This window comes from Podarcis muralis, chromosome 2, assembly GCF_964188315.1.
Source record: "Podarcis muralis chromosome 2, rPodMur119.hap1.1, whole genome shotgun sequence".
Lineage (NCBI taxonomy): Eukaryota > Metazoa > Chordata > Lepidosauria > Squamata > Lacertidae > Podarcis > Podarcis muralis.
Genome location: NC_135656.1, coordinates 1453974 through 1471610, shown reverse-complemented (window position 1 = coordinate 1471610; position 17637 = coordinate 1453974). Strand labels below are relative to the sequence as shown.

The 17637-nt window shown below is 48.8% G+C and overlaps 1 protein-coding gene across 4 annotated transcripts in view; it reads left to right on the top strand.

Annotated features, from left to right (window-relative positions):
• The window catches only part of OLFM2 (olfactomedin 2), a 200420-nt gene extending 197486 nt beyond the window's left edge, over positions 1–2934 (top strand). For all 4 annotated transcript variants that reach the window (XM_028721179.2, XM_028721180.2, XM_028721176.2 and 1 more), the window contains one exon: positions 2083–2934. In XM_028721179.2, coding sequence (XP_028577012.1) covers positions 2083–2760 — 678 coding nt within the window. In that variant the 3' untranslated portion in view covers positions 2761–2934. The remainder of the gene's footprint in view (positions 1–2082) is intronic.
• Positions 2935–17637: the final 14703 nt, after the last annotated feature.

The window sequence follows — 17637 nt, the reverse complement described above, 5'->3', positions numbered from 1 at the left end:
TAAATACGGTAGGTACGGGAATCTGGCGGGAAGGTAAACGGCGTTTCTGTGTGTTGCTCTGGTTCGTCAGAATCGGCTTAGTCCTGCTGGCCACATGACCTGGAAGCTGTACGCCGGCTCCTTCGGGCAGTAAAGCGAGCTGATCACCACAACCCCAGAGTCGGTGACGACTGGACCTAATGGTCAGGGGTCCCTTTACATTTATCTTTAAATTGTGTCCCGAATGTTATGATTTTGCAAAGAAAAAATAATAGTATGCATTAAGGACTGGAGTCTAGCAATTGAGGAGGCAATTGGGGAAGGGCTGTATCCTTGGGGCTGGGGCAATTTCCTCCCTCTGGCACTGCCATGGCTCTTGCTGGTGTGCTTGAAGTGTGCCCTAAGTCTGGCTCTCAAAACACCCACCAGCTGAAGAAAAGTGGACTACATCCAGGTAGGCCAGGGGTCAGCAACCCGCGGCTCCGGAGCCACATGTGGCTCTTTTACACCTTTGCCGCGGCTCCGGGGCGGATACTAGCGAGGGGAGGAGGCGCATTGTGTGCCCCGACACTCCCCACTGTGGCGGGCGCTGTACTGGCTGTGACATCGCATGGGGGCGGTGCGTGCGTTAGTCACGCACCATCCCGACGTCACCTTCCCGCCCACCCGCTACATTGTAAGGGGCATGTACGCTGGTCACTGCATTGAAAGGGGGCGTGTACGCTGGTCACTGTTTTGAAGGGGAGTGAAGAACACACACACACACAAAAAGGTAATTTGTTAATTTAACGTTTATTTCTATGAGGAGGAGTAATTCTGAGGGGTCAAACAAAGAAATAATAATAAAAAAGTGACAAAAAAGTTATTTTTATAATGACGAGTTTTGCGGCTCCCAGTTTTTTTTTCTTCGGAAATGGGTCCAAGTGGCTCTTTTTGTCTTAAAGGTTGCAGACCCCTGAGGTAGGCAGTCACCAATGACCACATAAGCACAGCCACATGTTGTTATGTGAAATGTGACTTTTTGGATGACATGGTGTTTACAATTGTTTCTGATGAAACCAATAAAGAGCTTTTCAAGAGCGTATTAACACTTAGAACCCTGGAAGGAGATCGACACCATCCTTCAAGTCTTTTAACAGCGGCATGGATGGCATTTTCGCTTGCCCCTTTGGGTGGCTTTCGCTTTCGAACCTTAGCTTCTAATTTCCAATTGATTACTTAATTGTGGACGGCATGTGAAAAGCGCCCATTTTTCAAGTAACCACCACCGCAGGGTGGGGAGACTTGTCCTTGCCCCCACCCATACCTGCGCCTCCAACCACCCCAGTCCCATGAACAGCTGGATTAAGGGGACTTTGTTATCTTTCTGTCTGAAAGGCCAACCCAGAAAGGGTGTTGATGGGGCAAAATCCTGATTTCAGAAATGCAACTCCTCCTAAATTCTACCTGCTCTGCTTTTGGTTCAGAACACCCAAACGAGCCTGCTGGGGATGGCGCAAGACATCTTCTGCACCCCATCTTTGATGCTGAAGTGGGCAGAGCAGGGCACCTCTTGCGAGCCGCCCCTTTGGGGTCTGAGGAATTAGGGAAGGGGAGGCAGAAGCCCTTGCAGGACGCCCTTCCTCTGACTCCCCCACCCCCACCCCACCTAATGAGCTGCTGAAAGGGAGAAGGTTCCAGTGCACGTGGCTAGCGGGACTCTCCAATTGGCCAGCTGCACCTCAAGACCCCCATTCATTAATAAATTAGGAGTCAAATTAAATAGAGAGATTACAGTGCCCTCTGGTCACTTAAAGCAACACATGCATTAACTAGAAGCTTAAGAAAAGGAAATGTGCCTGCTTTCTTCCAACAAGGGCCACCACTAGAAAGGCCTCTTCTTGCGCATCTCCCTTGGGTGGGACACACAGAGAAGGGCTTCTGGTGAAGATCTTAGGGTCTGGGCTGGAAATTTAAGTGGGGTAGATGATGCTCTCTTTTTTCCATTTAGATTTTCAGCTTTGGACCTCAAAATACCTGTTCTTCCTATAGCTACACTGAAGTGACCTGGTACAGAGTAATCTCATCAGGGCCCATTCTAATGCCCCTTGTTCTCTTCCTTAGGTCTGGTACATGGATGGCTACTACAAAGGCCGTCGTGTCCTGGAATACCGTACACTCAATGACTTCATCACAGGCCAAAACTTTGTCCAGCACCTGCTGCCTCATCCCTGGGCTGGCACCGGCCACGTGGTCTTCAATGGGTCCCTCTACTACAACAAGTACCAGAGCAACATAGTGGTGAAGTACCATTTCCGTTCGCGGAGCGTGGTCGTGCAGCGCAGCCTCAACACCGCTGGCTACAACAACACCTTCCCCTACTCCTGGGGTGGCTTCTCAGACATCGACTTCATGGTGGATGAGAATGGGCTCTGGGCAGTCTACACCACCAACCAGAATGCTGGCAACATTGTAGTAAGCAGGATGGACCCTGTCACGCTGGAGATTCTCCGTAGCTGGGACACCGGCTACCCCAAGCGGAGTGCAGGTGAATCCTTCATCATCTGCGGGACCCTCTATGTGACCAATTCACACCTGGCTGGGGCTAAGATCTATTTTGCCTACTACACAAACACTTCTAGCTATGAGTACACGGATATTCCCTTCCACAATCAGTATTCCCACATATCCATGTTGGACTACAACCCCCGGGAGAGGGTCCTCTATACCTGGAACAATGGCCACCAGGTCATCTACAATGTGACTCTTTTCCATGTCATCAAGACTTCAGGAGAGTTATAATCCCATAAGCAAAGAGGCCTCAACTCTCTCTCAGTTGTCATTTTTGTTCATTTTCTCTCTTATCCTTGTGGGTTTGGGAGGTGGGGGAGCACTGCGGCCTGCAAACTCAGTGGCCTGGGAAAACACTCCGTGATGCCATTATTTCTACATAATAAAGCAAACAGATTTCTTCTTTCTCTTTCTCCCTCTTTCTCTCTTTTCTCTCTTTCCTGTGGTTGATGACGCATGGATCTGGTTTGGGGCTTCTTTGGCGGGGGGGTGGCGGCTATTTTTTTATTTTTTTATTGATTTTATTTTATTTATTTACCGGTGGCAAATAAAGACAATCTCGAGGTTAGATGGCGTTTGGGCCCTTCTTGGTTCAATGAATGACTTGGATGCTGGGAGATGTTCAGGGTTCCAACTGGGGATATGGGTATTGGCTTTGAAAACAAAGATCCAGCCTTTCCCTTTGAAAGCTCCAAGGAAACGCAAGAGGAAAATCGTCCTTGGGAGGCTGTGAGCTCCAGTTCTGTGCCTCCCAACCCTCTCTAAAGCTATGATTTGGACAACAGCCCCAACCAGCGTGTGCTAACTGGGGATGATAGTTATTGTAGTCCAAAACCTCTGGATGTCTTCAGGTTGGCAAAGGCTGCGCTAAGGGCTTCTTCTGTGGGAGTTTGCTAGGGAAGACTGCTTGGTTCACTTTTAATGGGAACCAATGTAATTCAAATTCCCTGAATCAATACGCAACCCGAAATTCAGGTATCTCTCAGGTCCTCCTTGCAGGCTTCCCACAGCCATCTGGTTGGCTACTGTGAGAACAGGATGCTGGACTTGGATGGGCCACTGGCCTCATCCAGCAAGGCTCTTCTTAGGTTTTTAAGTTGACACTTATCTGAATTTTGCACTGCAGTTCTTCAAGCAAAAACATGCACACACACAGCTTCTATTGGGAAATAGCGTACAACAATTCATTCTGTTAGGGGAACAGCTTACAAAAATGTGCTTATTAGTCAAAATCCCATGCAAAAATGAACATATTAGGAAAGATGTGTATGAAACCTCCCAGACTAATGTGTGGGCTAGAACTTACATCTCCACTGCCTTGCATACCAAAATACATTTTTTTAAAAAATGTGTATTTTTTGACAGAAAGAAATTTAAAAATTGAAAATGCTTTTAAAAATGGGTCCTTAAATGTGAATGTCCATGCAAGTAGTGGATTTTTTTAAAGGCAAAGTAATGCAGAAATGGGACAGAACAGACTTGCGTCTAAACAGATTCAAAAGTTGGATGGATCTGAAAAAGGCTGACCGGCCCAGCCCTACATCCGCCCGTAAAACTCCCAGTTTGCAGCCTGGGGAGTTGTTTTGCTGCTCTTAAGCCGAAAATACAGTGGGAGATGTCGTTGCCAGTGGTAGCTCTGCAGTCTACCATTCATAGACAGGGAAGGAAAGAACAGGGAAAAATGACATGTGATTAACAACATTGTCTCCTGTGTAATGGGAGGGACAGTAGCTTAGTGGTAGTGCACAGGCATGGCTTGAGTGCTGCAGAGGAAGGAACAACAAGTAAGGCAGGAACTGGTCAGAAAAGCCACGGAGAAGCCCTCTGAATTGGTAAAATGATCTGCTGTGGAAGAATCATCCCTCCTGAGTTTCTTCATGAATCACCATCTCCTGACGGGTGATGGGAAATACCTCTTTTTGCCTGAGTGTGGAGAGGCACTGTGGAAAAATCAACAGGACTGGGCAAGATGGACAGAGAGTCTGATCTGGTGTAAGGCAACTACCTACACTTCCCATGGAGGAGGCAGGCTCAGAGGCAGAGACACCACAAGCACCTTCCTCTGAGGAGAGGTCATTCTCCTCAATCTTAATGTTAGGAGCAATCAAGTAATCCAAATCGATGCAAATATGGGCAGAATATGTTCTTCTTGGCAGAGGCTGCTTGTATGAAGGGACAGCCAGAGAAACAACAGGCAGAGACACAACAGGATAGAGACCGTGGGTTCCCAGGAGATTTGATTGTGCCACGCATACTCCCCATTCTCCCACTCCACCCTAGCAGTGCCCTTGCACATAATTTGTGCAAGGAAATAGCTGCTGTAGCCCAGCAGGATGGAGCATCAGCCAATGGTTTCTGGCCCTTCCCGACAGGTTGCCCAACAAAGCACCTAGCAAATTGCTATTCAGAGTGAATCATGTTGTGAACGTCCCTTGAAACTGAAAATAATATTTTAGCTGCAAGAACAGTCCTATTATGCCCTGGGCAAAACAGCTGTCTCCCTTCCTGGCAGAATTTTACAGGTTGAAGAAACGTGAGTTTAAAGATTTTGTTTTAAATATCTTGGGGGTTTTGGAAAACACACAAGGTCATTCAGGAGGAAGGCAAGTCCACACCACCACCAATTAAAAAGGCAGAACCATGTCACCTCCCAGGATACTTTCAGGCCTCCCACAAGCCAGCTTTAAGAATCCCTCAATAGCTATTATGCTTGCAGCTCTGAACAGCGCTGAATTAGGCAGGTGACTATGTTTGGTACAGTGCAATGTCCAAGGTCGACTGGAGTCCTTCCAGTTGTGAAGTGAGCTGAAAAGGTGCCCATGTGAAGTACGTAAAATTAGAAGTTAAGCGAGGCTACTGTTGCAGGAGGCTGTGATCGCTGTGGCCTGTTAATGCTGATGCAAAAGAAAACAGAGTTCACAAATCACAAGAGGCGTGAGAACCTCTTGCTTCTAGAATCCTGTTTGCTGATCTTGGAACGTAGGTCTCAGTTCCACAGTATCAGTCCTGCTGCTTATCGAGTCCATTCACCTGACTCCAAGCACACATCAAGACACCCCTTCCCTGTTCCCCTAATTCCTCCTTGTCCCCTCAGTTAAAAGACTTCAGAAGGTGCCGAACATTCAATAGGGAGGAGCCTTCTCTGATCTCAACCAGAAGAGAGTTCCTTAAAATTGGGACTTGGGAGCCAATTGTGGCTTTTGAGGCCTCTCAACCTGGGTCTGGGGATTTCCCCAAAGCCACACTCCTCATCAGCTCTACGCTTCACGCACCCTTTTTGGGTGCTTTCACTAGTCTGGAATTTGTCCTGGAATGACTCTTGTTTGCCTGAATGGAGAATCGAGAGATGGGGTGAAAGAGGTGCAAGTGCTGGTTTTTCCATTGCTGTAATGCATTCTGCTGCTAAAGTAAGAGTCACATCCATTGCTCTTCCCTATTTTCTCTTCTGGTCCCACCCACTTTTGGCTCCACCTCTTCCCATCAGTGGCATGCAGTCCCTGGAGGGCTGCCCAGGCAGGAGCGTGGCCCTCAGATTGGAAAACTTTCCTTGCCTCAATCTGAATTTCAGGACCAGCCCACTCATGAGGTAAGGTTATGCTACTGCCTTGGGCAGCAGGATACACAGAGGCAGCAGATTTGGCCTCCAAGGAATCCATTGCCCACTGCTGTTGCCATGATAGCAGTGATGGCTGCAGCACACCCTCTTCATCAGCCCACCCCACCCCACAATGCTGCTTCTACAGTGGCCTCTTGGCAAATAGGAAGCACTGCTGGTCTCTCCCCCCCCCCCCCACCCAGGAGGAAATGGCAGGAGCTGCCCTTTGAGGTCTCCTGGGCTCTACACCAGCTCAGCATGATTCAGAGCAGGGAGCCCTAGATGGCCTTTGATTCCCACTTCAGTCATCAAGTAAGGTTCTTTTGCTATCCCCTGCCTGATTCCTGATGTAGATCTTCGCTCGCCCCTTCTTACCTGGTTGGGAGGGTGCCATTTTGTAGTTTGCCTCAGGTGCCAAAATGTCTTGGGGTGCATGGGTGTAGCCAAGGGGGGCAGCTGCCGCCCGTAAACCAAGTAAATCATTAACAACATTTAACTAACTGAGGTTCTCCCCCCCCCAACATAAAGCCTGCTCCCCTAACATAAATCGTGGCTACCCCAGGGTGGGGTGCTAGACAGAATGGCCTCAACTGTTGAGTTTTGTGAACAAAATTCAGATCTGTGTTACAGACATCAACAAAATGGAAGCACAGAAGGTGGGCCATTTGGAGTGGCTTTTTCTCTTTGAAATGCAGGGAGGAATGCCAACTGGAGGGGGGAGCGTGAGAGAGCACTTACTTTGCAGGGTGAATATCTTGTGCTTTGTCAGCTAGTGATAATTCTTTGAGATCTACAGCAGGACTCACCTAGGCGCTTGCTATCCGCCTTCGTGTGTCGCAGATAAGGCTCTTGGCATAGCCAAGTGGACATTTGTTTAAGCAGCGGAGATCCTATCGCTCGTCTCAGTGGCTGACACCAAATTGACTCAAAGAAGTGATCAAAGGCAGGCACCGTCTATCTTGCAATGGAGCTTAGGGCTGAGATATTCTCTGCCTGGGAGGATACAACAAACTAATTTACTCTATACTGTGCAAGGGGAGAGGATTCATGTGCCTTCACATCTCCCAGGGGTTATGAGAGATAATAGGTTTTACTCTAGCAGCACCATGTGGTCCAGTGTTTCTCAAAATTGGGCCCCCAGCTGCTGTTGGACTACAACTTCCATCATCCCTGTTCTACTAGCTAAGGAAGATGGAAGTTATTTTCAAACAACAGGGAGGCTGTTTCAGGGCAGGAGACTGGATTGAAACCACTGTGCTGTTTGACACATTTCAATATCACTATTTCAGACCTATTCTAAGGATGTAGCAGACTTTTATAGCAGGCATTTTCAGGGCATCTTTGATTACAGTTACAACTGAATTGATCCCACAGCATAATGTGGAGATTCCTCCTTGAACAAAACATCCTAGGAAAAGAATGGGGGAGGAGTGTTAGTTAGCTTTTCATAAACCCCCGTTTTCTAATTTTTAAATGCCAAAAGCATTCCAACCATTTAATTTGAGGGAAATGTCATAGCTCTGTGGTAGAGCATCTTTTGTGCATACCAAAGGTCTGAGGTTTGATCCCCAGCATCTCCAGGTAAGGTTCTCTGAAATCCTGGAGATCTGCCAGCAGACAGTGTAGTCAATACTGAACTACATGGACCAATGATCTGGCTCAGCTTAAGGCGCTTCCTGTGTTCCAAGATCTGGCAACAGTTTCTCAGCGTGGGTCATCCCCTCATTCCTGCTGTTGTGTCCCACCACACCCGCTGGTGGTATATCAATCCACAGTTCCATAACATTACAGGCAATGCAGTGTAAAAGCACCAACTAAGAAAAGTACACAATAATACCCATGTCCCAACACACCCCAAGGTTTTGATCTTAACCTCATTTACCTGGAAGTAAGCTCTCTTTAATTCAGTGGGGCACATTTTTGCATAGGAATGTCTAGGATTGTGCTGGAAATTACTTTCTAGTGAATGGTGTTTTATAAGTAAACAGCAGGTATTTGGGGCAGGGGTGGGGGCAATATGGCTCATGACCCTAGCCTACATTGACCCTATTAACACAGTTTAGGAAAACAAACGTTCTAAACTGCAACAGTACACCAGTGATGCATCCTAATGCAGGCCCTTCAAGTGTCTCTATTTACAGGGACATCCCTGATTTAGATAAGCCATCCCAGTTTTTGATTTGATCCCGGAATGTCCCACTTTTCCTCAGGATATCCCTATTTTCATTGGATAAATGTTGGAGGGTATGGAGTTATCCAACCACCGAGCCACCTGAAGGCAATCCTGTATAGCAAAGGGTTTTTTTTTAATGTTTTATTATGTTTTTATATATGTTGGAAGCTTCCCAGAGTGGCTGGGGCAACCCAGTAAGATGTGTGGGGTATAAATAGTAAAATTGTTGTGCTGGAAAGGGACATCCCTATTTTCATCGGAGAAATGTTGGAGGCTATGCTAATGTGCACTTTTCCAATCCCCATTTATAGCAATTCTCCCTCTGCAATCCTAGGCACTTAAAAGGTATTTAAATTTGGATCAATTCTGCCCATAGAAATTAATTTACCCCACATCTGCTTAAGAAGGAAACGGATAAATAAGCTGCTTCAAGTGAGTGCAAGCAAGGAAACCATCTAATGTTTTGCAGTGTTGGGGGTGTTGGCATCAAAAGAAGGAACAGAACCTCTTCCACTCTCTAAATAATCATTTCTTAAATAATTGAGACCATGGGCCACCAACATGTTGCTCACAAGGGCCAGCAAGCACACCAGGACCTTCTATGCTGCTTGTGAAAGGTCTCTGGAAATATCAACATGTATGTTTGCTCTCCCTGCACAATTCCTGTTTGCACTGGCTCAGCTTCTCCTAACACTGAACACCCTGAAACATGCCCACATTTCATAAGATTCCAAGTCTAAATGCTCATCCTCCAATCAGTCAGCTCATGTATCCACAGCAGTGACGAGAGGAGGAATGACCGCTGGGAGGATCACAGAAAACAGAAATGCCATGATACACCTGCATCAGCACAAATGGACACCTTCATCTGCCCAACCTGTGGCAAAACATGTCTCTCCCCTATCAGTCTCTACAGCCACAGCAGGTGTTGTAACTCTCCAACAGTTTGATTTTACAGTGTCTCCTGAGACAGATGGATGCCAACCAACCATGTAAGTTGCAGCTGAGGGGAAGCCTGACCTGCCTTGAGACCCTGCAAGCTGGACTGGGAGAGCTTAACCCTTTCTCTTCTTGACACAGTCTTGAGAAAAACTCTTCTCTGAAGGTGCTCTTTGCATTTCAAGGGACTCTCACCCTCTCCCATCATGTCTAGCATGGCCATTGGTCTCTGTCCCCTCAAACTGCGCCTTTTGTCCCTATGCACACAGGCACACAAACACACACCCTTACATCTGATATCAACCCCTTTCCCATAGCAGGAGACTTAGGACATTTCATTTTTTCAGTGTTCTGACCCTCCTTCGCTCTTCCTATAGGTCAAAGGGAGACAGCAGGCAGCAATTGCAGGAGAGCCAGGAGGGCCTCTTGCAGGGGCTTCTTGCTGAGGCGTGGACCTCAGCGGGTGTCTGACACTGCCGACCCCCAGATATTGTCCCAGATTGTTTTTAACATCAGGATCAGCTCTGGATTGTGCCAAGTTTATAACGAAGATTGAAGTGCCTCTGAGCATGCTGAGGGACCTCCTCAGCACAAGCACAGCTACTTTGTAGCACATATAAAACTGAGATGAGATCAGGGTTTTCAGGTCAGAATAATTTCTCTCGCTTCCCCCCTCCTGCCCACCCAGGACTCCCTCTCTCCCTCAAATGGTTCACAGCTGGAGACTCTGCAATGTGCTTTGAAAAGCCTGGGTTTAGACAGCAGGACCTCTAGGTCAGGGACTCATCTTCATGGACCTTGGACCATGTGTGCCCATCAGCTACTCTCAGTTTGCAGCCTGATTCCTTGAGCTTTTTATTATCCCGCCTCCGTGATTACAGTCCTTGAGACAGCAATTTGTGCTCTGTGGTGCACAACACAGCATCCTCCCCCATCCTTGGCCAGACCTTGCCGCTAGTAGAATTATAGCCTGGGAATCTGGGATCAATTGGGCCTGATTAAGCTCAGTGACCCTGAGCTGCTCCCTCCTCCTCTCCTTCTGTCTCTGGCCCTTTAACGCTTCTTTCGAATGGCAGTCCCCTTTTGAGGCAGGGAATTCTCTTTCCACATCAACACAGCCGTGTCCTCAGGCAAAGGAGCCAGTGTACCTCCACTATGCTGCCTGCCTGCCTGCCATTTGCAGCCATTGCTTGGTTTCTAAGTAGACGGTTTCTAGAGGGGGTTGGAGCTGGCATTGGTCCCTTGCAGGAAAAACAGCAAAGAGTCTTGTGTTGTAATATTAAAGACTAACAAATTTAGTATGGCACGAGCTTTGGTACACTATGGTCCACTTAGTAGATGCGTGAAGCATTGTCTGTGTTACATGCATGGGCTTCTTTGTGAGGAGGGGAATGGTGCGGTCCAAACAAAAAGAAATTCAGAAAAGTACAAAGTTGCCACAATCCGAATCTTTCTCCAACACTCCAATCCATCTCCTTATTTATTTATTTGCATCCAGATCTCACCTTTCTCCCATCATGGAACTCAGAGTTTCCAGGTGCCCACTCATTCAGGCGCTGCCACCATACCCAGAACTGGGTAGCTTCAGTAAGCTAGTGGCCTCATGGGCATGCATGCACACACAAACACACACACACTGCTTCTCCTGATCAAATAGCTGACTGGTAAGGCATGGTTGCTGGTTTTGTGTTTCATTTGTGTGTTTTTTGTTTTTGTTGATAAGGCATAGTTCAGATGTAAACAATAATAGTAAAGTTCACACAAGCACTGAAATGTGAGAGATTGGAAGTTGCTAATATCAATAAGAAGATAAAGAACCAACTCCCAAAATAGTTATTTGCAATTCAATACCTTAATCACCTGATCTAAGGTTAAACACTATGTGTTAGAGCAGAGAACAAAAACAGTTACCAAACCAGATAGGAGCTTCTAGCTCTTCTTTAGCTACAATGGAATCTTCCAGTTAAACCTTTTCATCAACACACACAGGCATTCTCCTCTCCTCAGTGTGAATTAAACAATTAACAATGCTTTCCTGTCTCAGTGGGGCAAGAAGGTCTACCTGAGCCATTTCTGATTCCTGGATTGTTCTCCCGTTCAGCGTTCTTATGTGCACTTTGATCCTGATAGCTCTTTAGCTTTGACTACCAGTTCCTGGCTCACTCCAGACCATGGCCTAGCTCAGACAGTGGCATTGTGATGTCCTCATGCTGGCTATGTAATCTGTTATTGGCTAGAACATGATTGGCTGAAATAAAAAGATTTTTTCTCCTTTTGTTTTCTGTTTCTTCAGTGGTGCTGATGCAGCTTCTGAAAGGAGGAGCAAACAGGTGCTGAAGTAAAGGGTGGCAGAAATGTGTGGAGGTTTTTCTCAGAATGTGTCAAGCTCACTAAATGCCATTTTCCCAATTAACCTCAAACATTTCTCCCTCCCAATAACTCAATGAAATCCTAGAAATAACTAGTTTATTTAAAATGTATACATTGAGTAGAAAAGATGCTACAACAGAGGTGGGGGACTTGTGGCCCTCCAGATGTTGTTGGACTCCAGCTCCCATCAGGCTCATCACACACCTTACATGCAGGTAAATTGATACAGAACTGTCGCCTCAGTGTCATAACTGGCTCTTAGGATGGTGCTATAAACATTCTGCCGAAGAGGAACCTACATTTTGTGCCATGAAACCTATGACCTGTATAAATTTGCAAAATTTCATGGCCTCAGATTATTATAATTTTCAGACACAGAGAATGACAGAAAGCTAGCCTGAAATCCTGTGTAGACCATCCTGTTATCTGAATAGATTAATGTTACTTTAAAAATGTAATTGATCAGTCAATGATGCACGCTTATTTGGGAATAAGTCTTCTCTGTAGCGGCTGATGCCCGTCTGGGATTGGTAGAGCTGGCCAGCAGCAGGTGGCACCAAAGCAAGTGGCTGGCAGAGCAAGAGTCAGTGAGAGAGGCAATTAATTCTGGTTTTGTCTCATCTTCCTCCTGGCTGAGAAGGAGGAAGCTGATGGTCAGGGACACCCTCTAGGCTGGTTATAAGTATGGTGGGGGCTGGCTGGAGGCAATGCAACCATGGTGGGGCAGTGCCCCCTTGTCTTAATGGACTACTCTCCACTGAGTCCCACAGAGCTAAATGAAACTTACTTTTTGATCAACATTTCTAAGATTGCACAGTTAGCCGCCCATCATCACCACCCATCTCTTAAGTTCTTGAGATTCCCTTTCCTCCAGCTTTCTTCATAACTCCAGCTTTCTAAATATTTTATCGTCTCTGTCACTTTTCTTTGATTCTTAGAATTTTCACCATATCTGCTTCTTCTTTTTAAGCCTTGAAGCCTGACAGATGCCAGACAGAATGAAATATCTATTTTTTAAAAAATAATACATTATTCCTGGTATCTCATTTATTGGTTCATGCTTTCCTCCAGATGTCTCTGTACTATCTTGGACTTTCCCACTGTGTTGCTTCCTAGAACAAAGCCCATAAGCAGCCCGTGGATGACGCTGTTGGGTTCTCCATTGCTTGTTCCAGGCTTCCAAGTTCAATTACCCCACTTACACTTACAAAATGTCTTATTCATTCATATCGATGGATGGCAATGACAGGATAATGCTCCACTTCCTTTAATAACTTCTCCCAGGATTTATTAAGTGAGATGCACTTTTGCCAGCTACTGCCCTCACAAGGCTGTCTGGGGAGGGGCATATTTGCATGATGTAACTTTTGCTTATGAACATGTGGGTGTCTGTGGCTGGGGATATATCAAGTGAAAGAGTGCTGGATAATTTAATAAACTAAAAAAATATAATTTGGCAGAGAGATGGATCTGTAACTTATCTCCTTAATGAAATATGTCTGAGAACTCTGAGACTTCAACCTGTCAAAAAACGAAACCCAGATGAAACAGACCCCTCACCTGCTGTTACCACTTTTCCTCCTCCCTGTTTGTCAGTAATAAACCAGGAGAAATAACAGAGAGCAAATTGATGTCCTTGTTCAGAAGTGAAATCAACAAGGCATAACTGACAAGGCAGCAATTTGTGAAGGTGAGAAGCCAGCAAAGCATCCTCACCTCCACATTAGTTTGATCTGGCAATTGCTGGAGGGGAACCCCCAGGTTTGATATATTTACACGTCCACACCTTCTTACTTCATGCAATGAATCTGAGGAGTATTTTCTTGTTTAAAATTCAGGACCAGAAAAAGAAGCCCTGTGTCAACATGCCCCTGCCATTCCACCCCAAGCATATTTACTCAGAGAGGGAAGCCCTTCTATGGTTGAGAACAGGACTGCAGCCTCACATTTTAAGAAAATGTCCATGTGCTTGAACTTGAGCTCCTCTGGCTCAGTAGCATATGAGAAACCACATAGAACTATCATACAGCTGAGCCCTGTAGTTCAGCTGCCTAGAAATGAAAATTATACATTAGGACCTGTGATAGGAATTAACAGGGTCCTCACTCACCACACACAGGAGGAAGGAGGAACCCAGAACAATGGCACACAAGGCCTTATATAGACTTTTGAAATTGCCACTGTCAGAGACTGCCTCCAGGTCCCAGCTCACAGAGGACCAACGCTAGCCGGTAGTAATGTACAAAAGTCTTTATTGAAGTACAGTTTCCATTTTCAAACCCTAGCGTGCATCTCTACGTCTAGAGGTTAGACCGGCGAAGCTCCATCTGAGTCTTCGCCCCCTGTACACCAGTTTAAGACTCTAACTTTACTCCACCTCTTCCGTCTCTCCTTTCTCCTCTGGGTCCTTCTACCCCCCGGGGTCCCTTCCGTCCTGGACTCTTCTGACGCTGACGCTGACCCCCCTGAGTCTCCTCCCTCCTTTCGGCGGGCTTTAGGACCTGGCTCCCTATCCGGGCTGCCCACTGCGCCTCCCTCTTGTACATTTGAACTTGGCGCGCGCGCCCAGTCTCCGACCTTCCTTTTGACCGTTTCCTCGCTCTCCGATGGAGGTGTGGCCAATCCTGACTCATGTCCTCCCGCTGGCGGTGCGCCGCCTGATCCCGATGCCTGGGACTCCTCCCCCCTACTGCGCTCTGGTGGAGAAGCTGGTCCTGATTTCCAACTGCTGCTCTCTGAGTCCCCTCTTGCCCCTTCTTCCTGGGGTGTCCCCCTAGGCACCCCCCTTGCTCTGACCATGGGAGCCCCTTTCTGTGAATCCTCCGAGTCGCTGGAGAGACTCAGAGACCTCGGACGGCTGTCATCGCTAACATTTCCTTCAGATTCCTCCCCCTCGGTCTCTATTTCCTCCCTCTCCTGTGCCTCTGCTCCTGAGCCCCTGACATCCATCCCCCCCTCAAAGCCCCCCCTTCCCCCCTCCCCTCCTTCCGGTGTGGGTACTGGGTGCTCCGTCGTTGTGGGGGTGAGTGCCGGATACAGTTCGTCCCCCTTGTCGTACATCCAGCCGGATAAGTCCGGCTCGTCCTCCGTGCTCTCGCCGACGTCGATCTCCTCTGCCTCCATCTCTCTGCCTCCGTGCTCGAACCCAACGTCCTCCCCCAACACGTCCATGTCCGTCTCTCCCCCTTTCTCATCTGAGGGTGTTGCCTGCCAAGGACCCCCCAGCCACTTCCTGAGCCACTGCTCCTCTGGTTGATCGTCCCACCAATAAGAGCGGTCTGAGGCAGACCCCGAGGGTGATCCCTCCGGAGAGCGTGTGTCTGGTGCCGGTTCCTCGTCCGAGGCGAACCCCTGGAATGTGCTGGCTGAAAGTGTGGGTGTGAAAAGCCAGTCGTCGAAATACTCGGCTGGCATGGGCCTGTGTGGGAAGAGGGCATGAAATTCTTCTTTGAGCAGAGGTTTCTCCAAGGCATAATCCGGCACCCAGCTGTTGGCGCTGGCCGGGGTACCTTCTCTGGCGAGGAGATATTCTACTCCCTCTTCCCCCCATCTCGAGTCTAAAATCTCCGTGACTTCGTTGATGGGTTCCCCCCTTGGCGACCCCCTCTTTGTGGGCGTTTCCCTGAGCGGGTCTGGTGCCGTGCCTGGCTCCTGAAATCTGTGAGGTGCTTTATAGGGCGTGAGCACTATCTATGGAACACCGGGTGCATTCTGGATCCCTCCGGAAGTGTCAACCGGAAGGCCACTGGATTGACCTGTGCCTCGACTTGGTAAGGCCCTAGCTGCTTATGTCCGAGCTTCTTCTTGGCTAACGATCTGGCCGGCACTGCCTGAGCTGCTAACCAAACCCAGTCTCCCACCTGTATGTCTTCCCCAACCCTTCTGTGTCTGTCAGCCTGCAGTTTGTATGCGTGCTTTGCTAGTTCTAACTGCCTCCTAAGCTGTTCGTGGACCTCCTGCAACTCTGATGCTAAGGCTTCCGCTGCCCGTGGCTCCCCCTCCCCCACTCTCTCTAATCCCGGGAAAGTTCTGGGATGCCTCCCGTTGTTGGCGAAGAACGGTGTCACTCCCGTGGACACGTGCTTCGTGTTGTTGTAGGCGAACTCGGCGAGCGGCAGGTAGTCCACCCATGTTGCGGGCTGCTGATTTGCGTAGCATCTCAGGTACTGCTGCATGATGGCGTTGACCCGCTCCGCTTGTCCGTTGGTCTGCGGGTGTCTCGCCGACGCTAGGTTGATCTTGACGTTCAGGAAGCCCATCAGCTTCTGCCAGAAGTTCGAGATGAACTGTCGCCCCCGGTCGGACAGGATAGACCGTGGTAGACCGTGAACCCTGAACACATGGTCTATGAACAGTTTGGTGGTCTGTTCGGCCGTGGCCACCTTCGCGCACGGAATGAAGTGGGCCATTTTGGTGAACATGTCCACCACCACTAGCACTGCTGTCTTGCCCCTCGAGCTGGGCAGATCCGTGACAAAGTCCAGGGCCACCCTCTCCCCCGGTTTGAGCGGTGTCTGCAGCGGTTCCAGCAGTCCCGCCGGCGGTTTGTGCACTGACTTGGCCCTCTGGCAGGTGTCGCACCTCGAGACGTAATCCGCGACTCCCCCCCGCATCTTGGGCCACCAAAAATCTCTGGCTACTAATTCTACAGTCTTCTCTTTGCCAAAGTGCCCGGCGGTGGGAGCGTCATGTAACTGCTGCAGTACCCTTGCGCGGAGGTTGTCTCCCGGTACGTAGAGTGCCCCCTTGCGGATGAGTAATCCGTCGCGTATCTGGAACTCGTCGTCCTTCGCCTTGCCCCTGTGCACCTCCTCCATCTTGGCTTGTACGAAGGGGTCCTCCTGCAGCGCGCAACGTACGGCTTCCAGGTCCACGGTTGCCGAAGCGCACGCCCACGCTTCCGGTGCGAAAATGTGATTGGCCGCCGACGGTGCCGCCTCCTCGAGGTATTGCGGCTTCCTGGACAGTGCATCCGCCATGACGTTGTTGTCGCCTGGGATGTACTCTATCCTGAAGTCAAAGTCCGCGAAGAATTCCGCCCATCGTATGTGCCTCTGGTTCAGGAACCTTGCCGTGCGCCAGTACTCCAGGTTCTTATGGTCCGTGCGGACCTGCACTGTGTGTTTGGCTCCGATAAGGAAGTGCCGCCATGCCTTGAACGCTGCATGAATAGCTAGCAACTCCCTGTCCCAGATGGTGTAGTTCTGCTCTGACTTGCTGAGCTTCCTGGAGTAGAAGGCGCACGGTCTCCAGTCCCCATGCGGGTCTTGTTGCAACAGGACAGCTCCCACGGCCCTGTCTGAGGCGTCTGTCTCCACCCTCATCGGTCTGCTGGGATTCACATGCAGTAGCTGCTCTTCGGACGCGAAGAGACGCTTGAGTTTCTGAAAGGACTGCTCCGCTTGCTCCGTCCAGATGAATTTCTTCTTCTTGGAGCTGAGCGTGTCGGTGATGGCCGCCGTCTGCATAGCGAACCCCTTGATGAACTTGTGGTAAAAGTTGGCAAAGCCGACAAACCGCTGGACTTCTTTCCGATTGCATGGGCTCTTCCAGTCCAATACTGAGCGAACCTTGGCGCTGTCCATGGCGAGCCCCTTGTCCGACAATTTGTAGCCCAGGAAATCCACCTCCGTCATGTCGAACTGGCACTTCTCCAGCTTGGCGTACAGTCTGTGCTCCTGCAGTCTCTGCAGAACTTCCTTGACATCCCTCTCATGAGCCTCTCGCGATGCTGAAAATATCAGGATGTCGTCCAGGAAGCAGACGCACTTCTTGTAGAGGAGTCCCGCTAACACGTGATGCATGAAGGCTTGAAAGCAGTGGGAGCCATTTTGTAATCCGAAGGGCATAACTCTGTATTCATAGGTGCCCAGTGGCATGAACATGGCCGTCTTCCACTCGTCGCCTTCCCGTATGCGAATCAGGTTGTACGCCCCTCGCAAGTCCAACTTGGTGAAAACGCGTCCTTTCCTCACAGTCACGAGCAGGTCGTCTATCCTGGGCATGGGGAAGGCTGAGGGCTTGGTCTTCG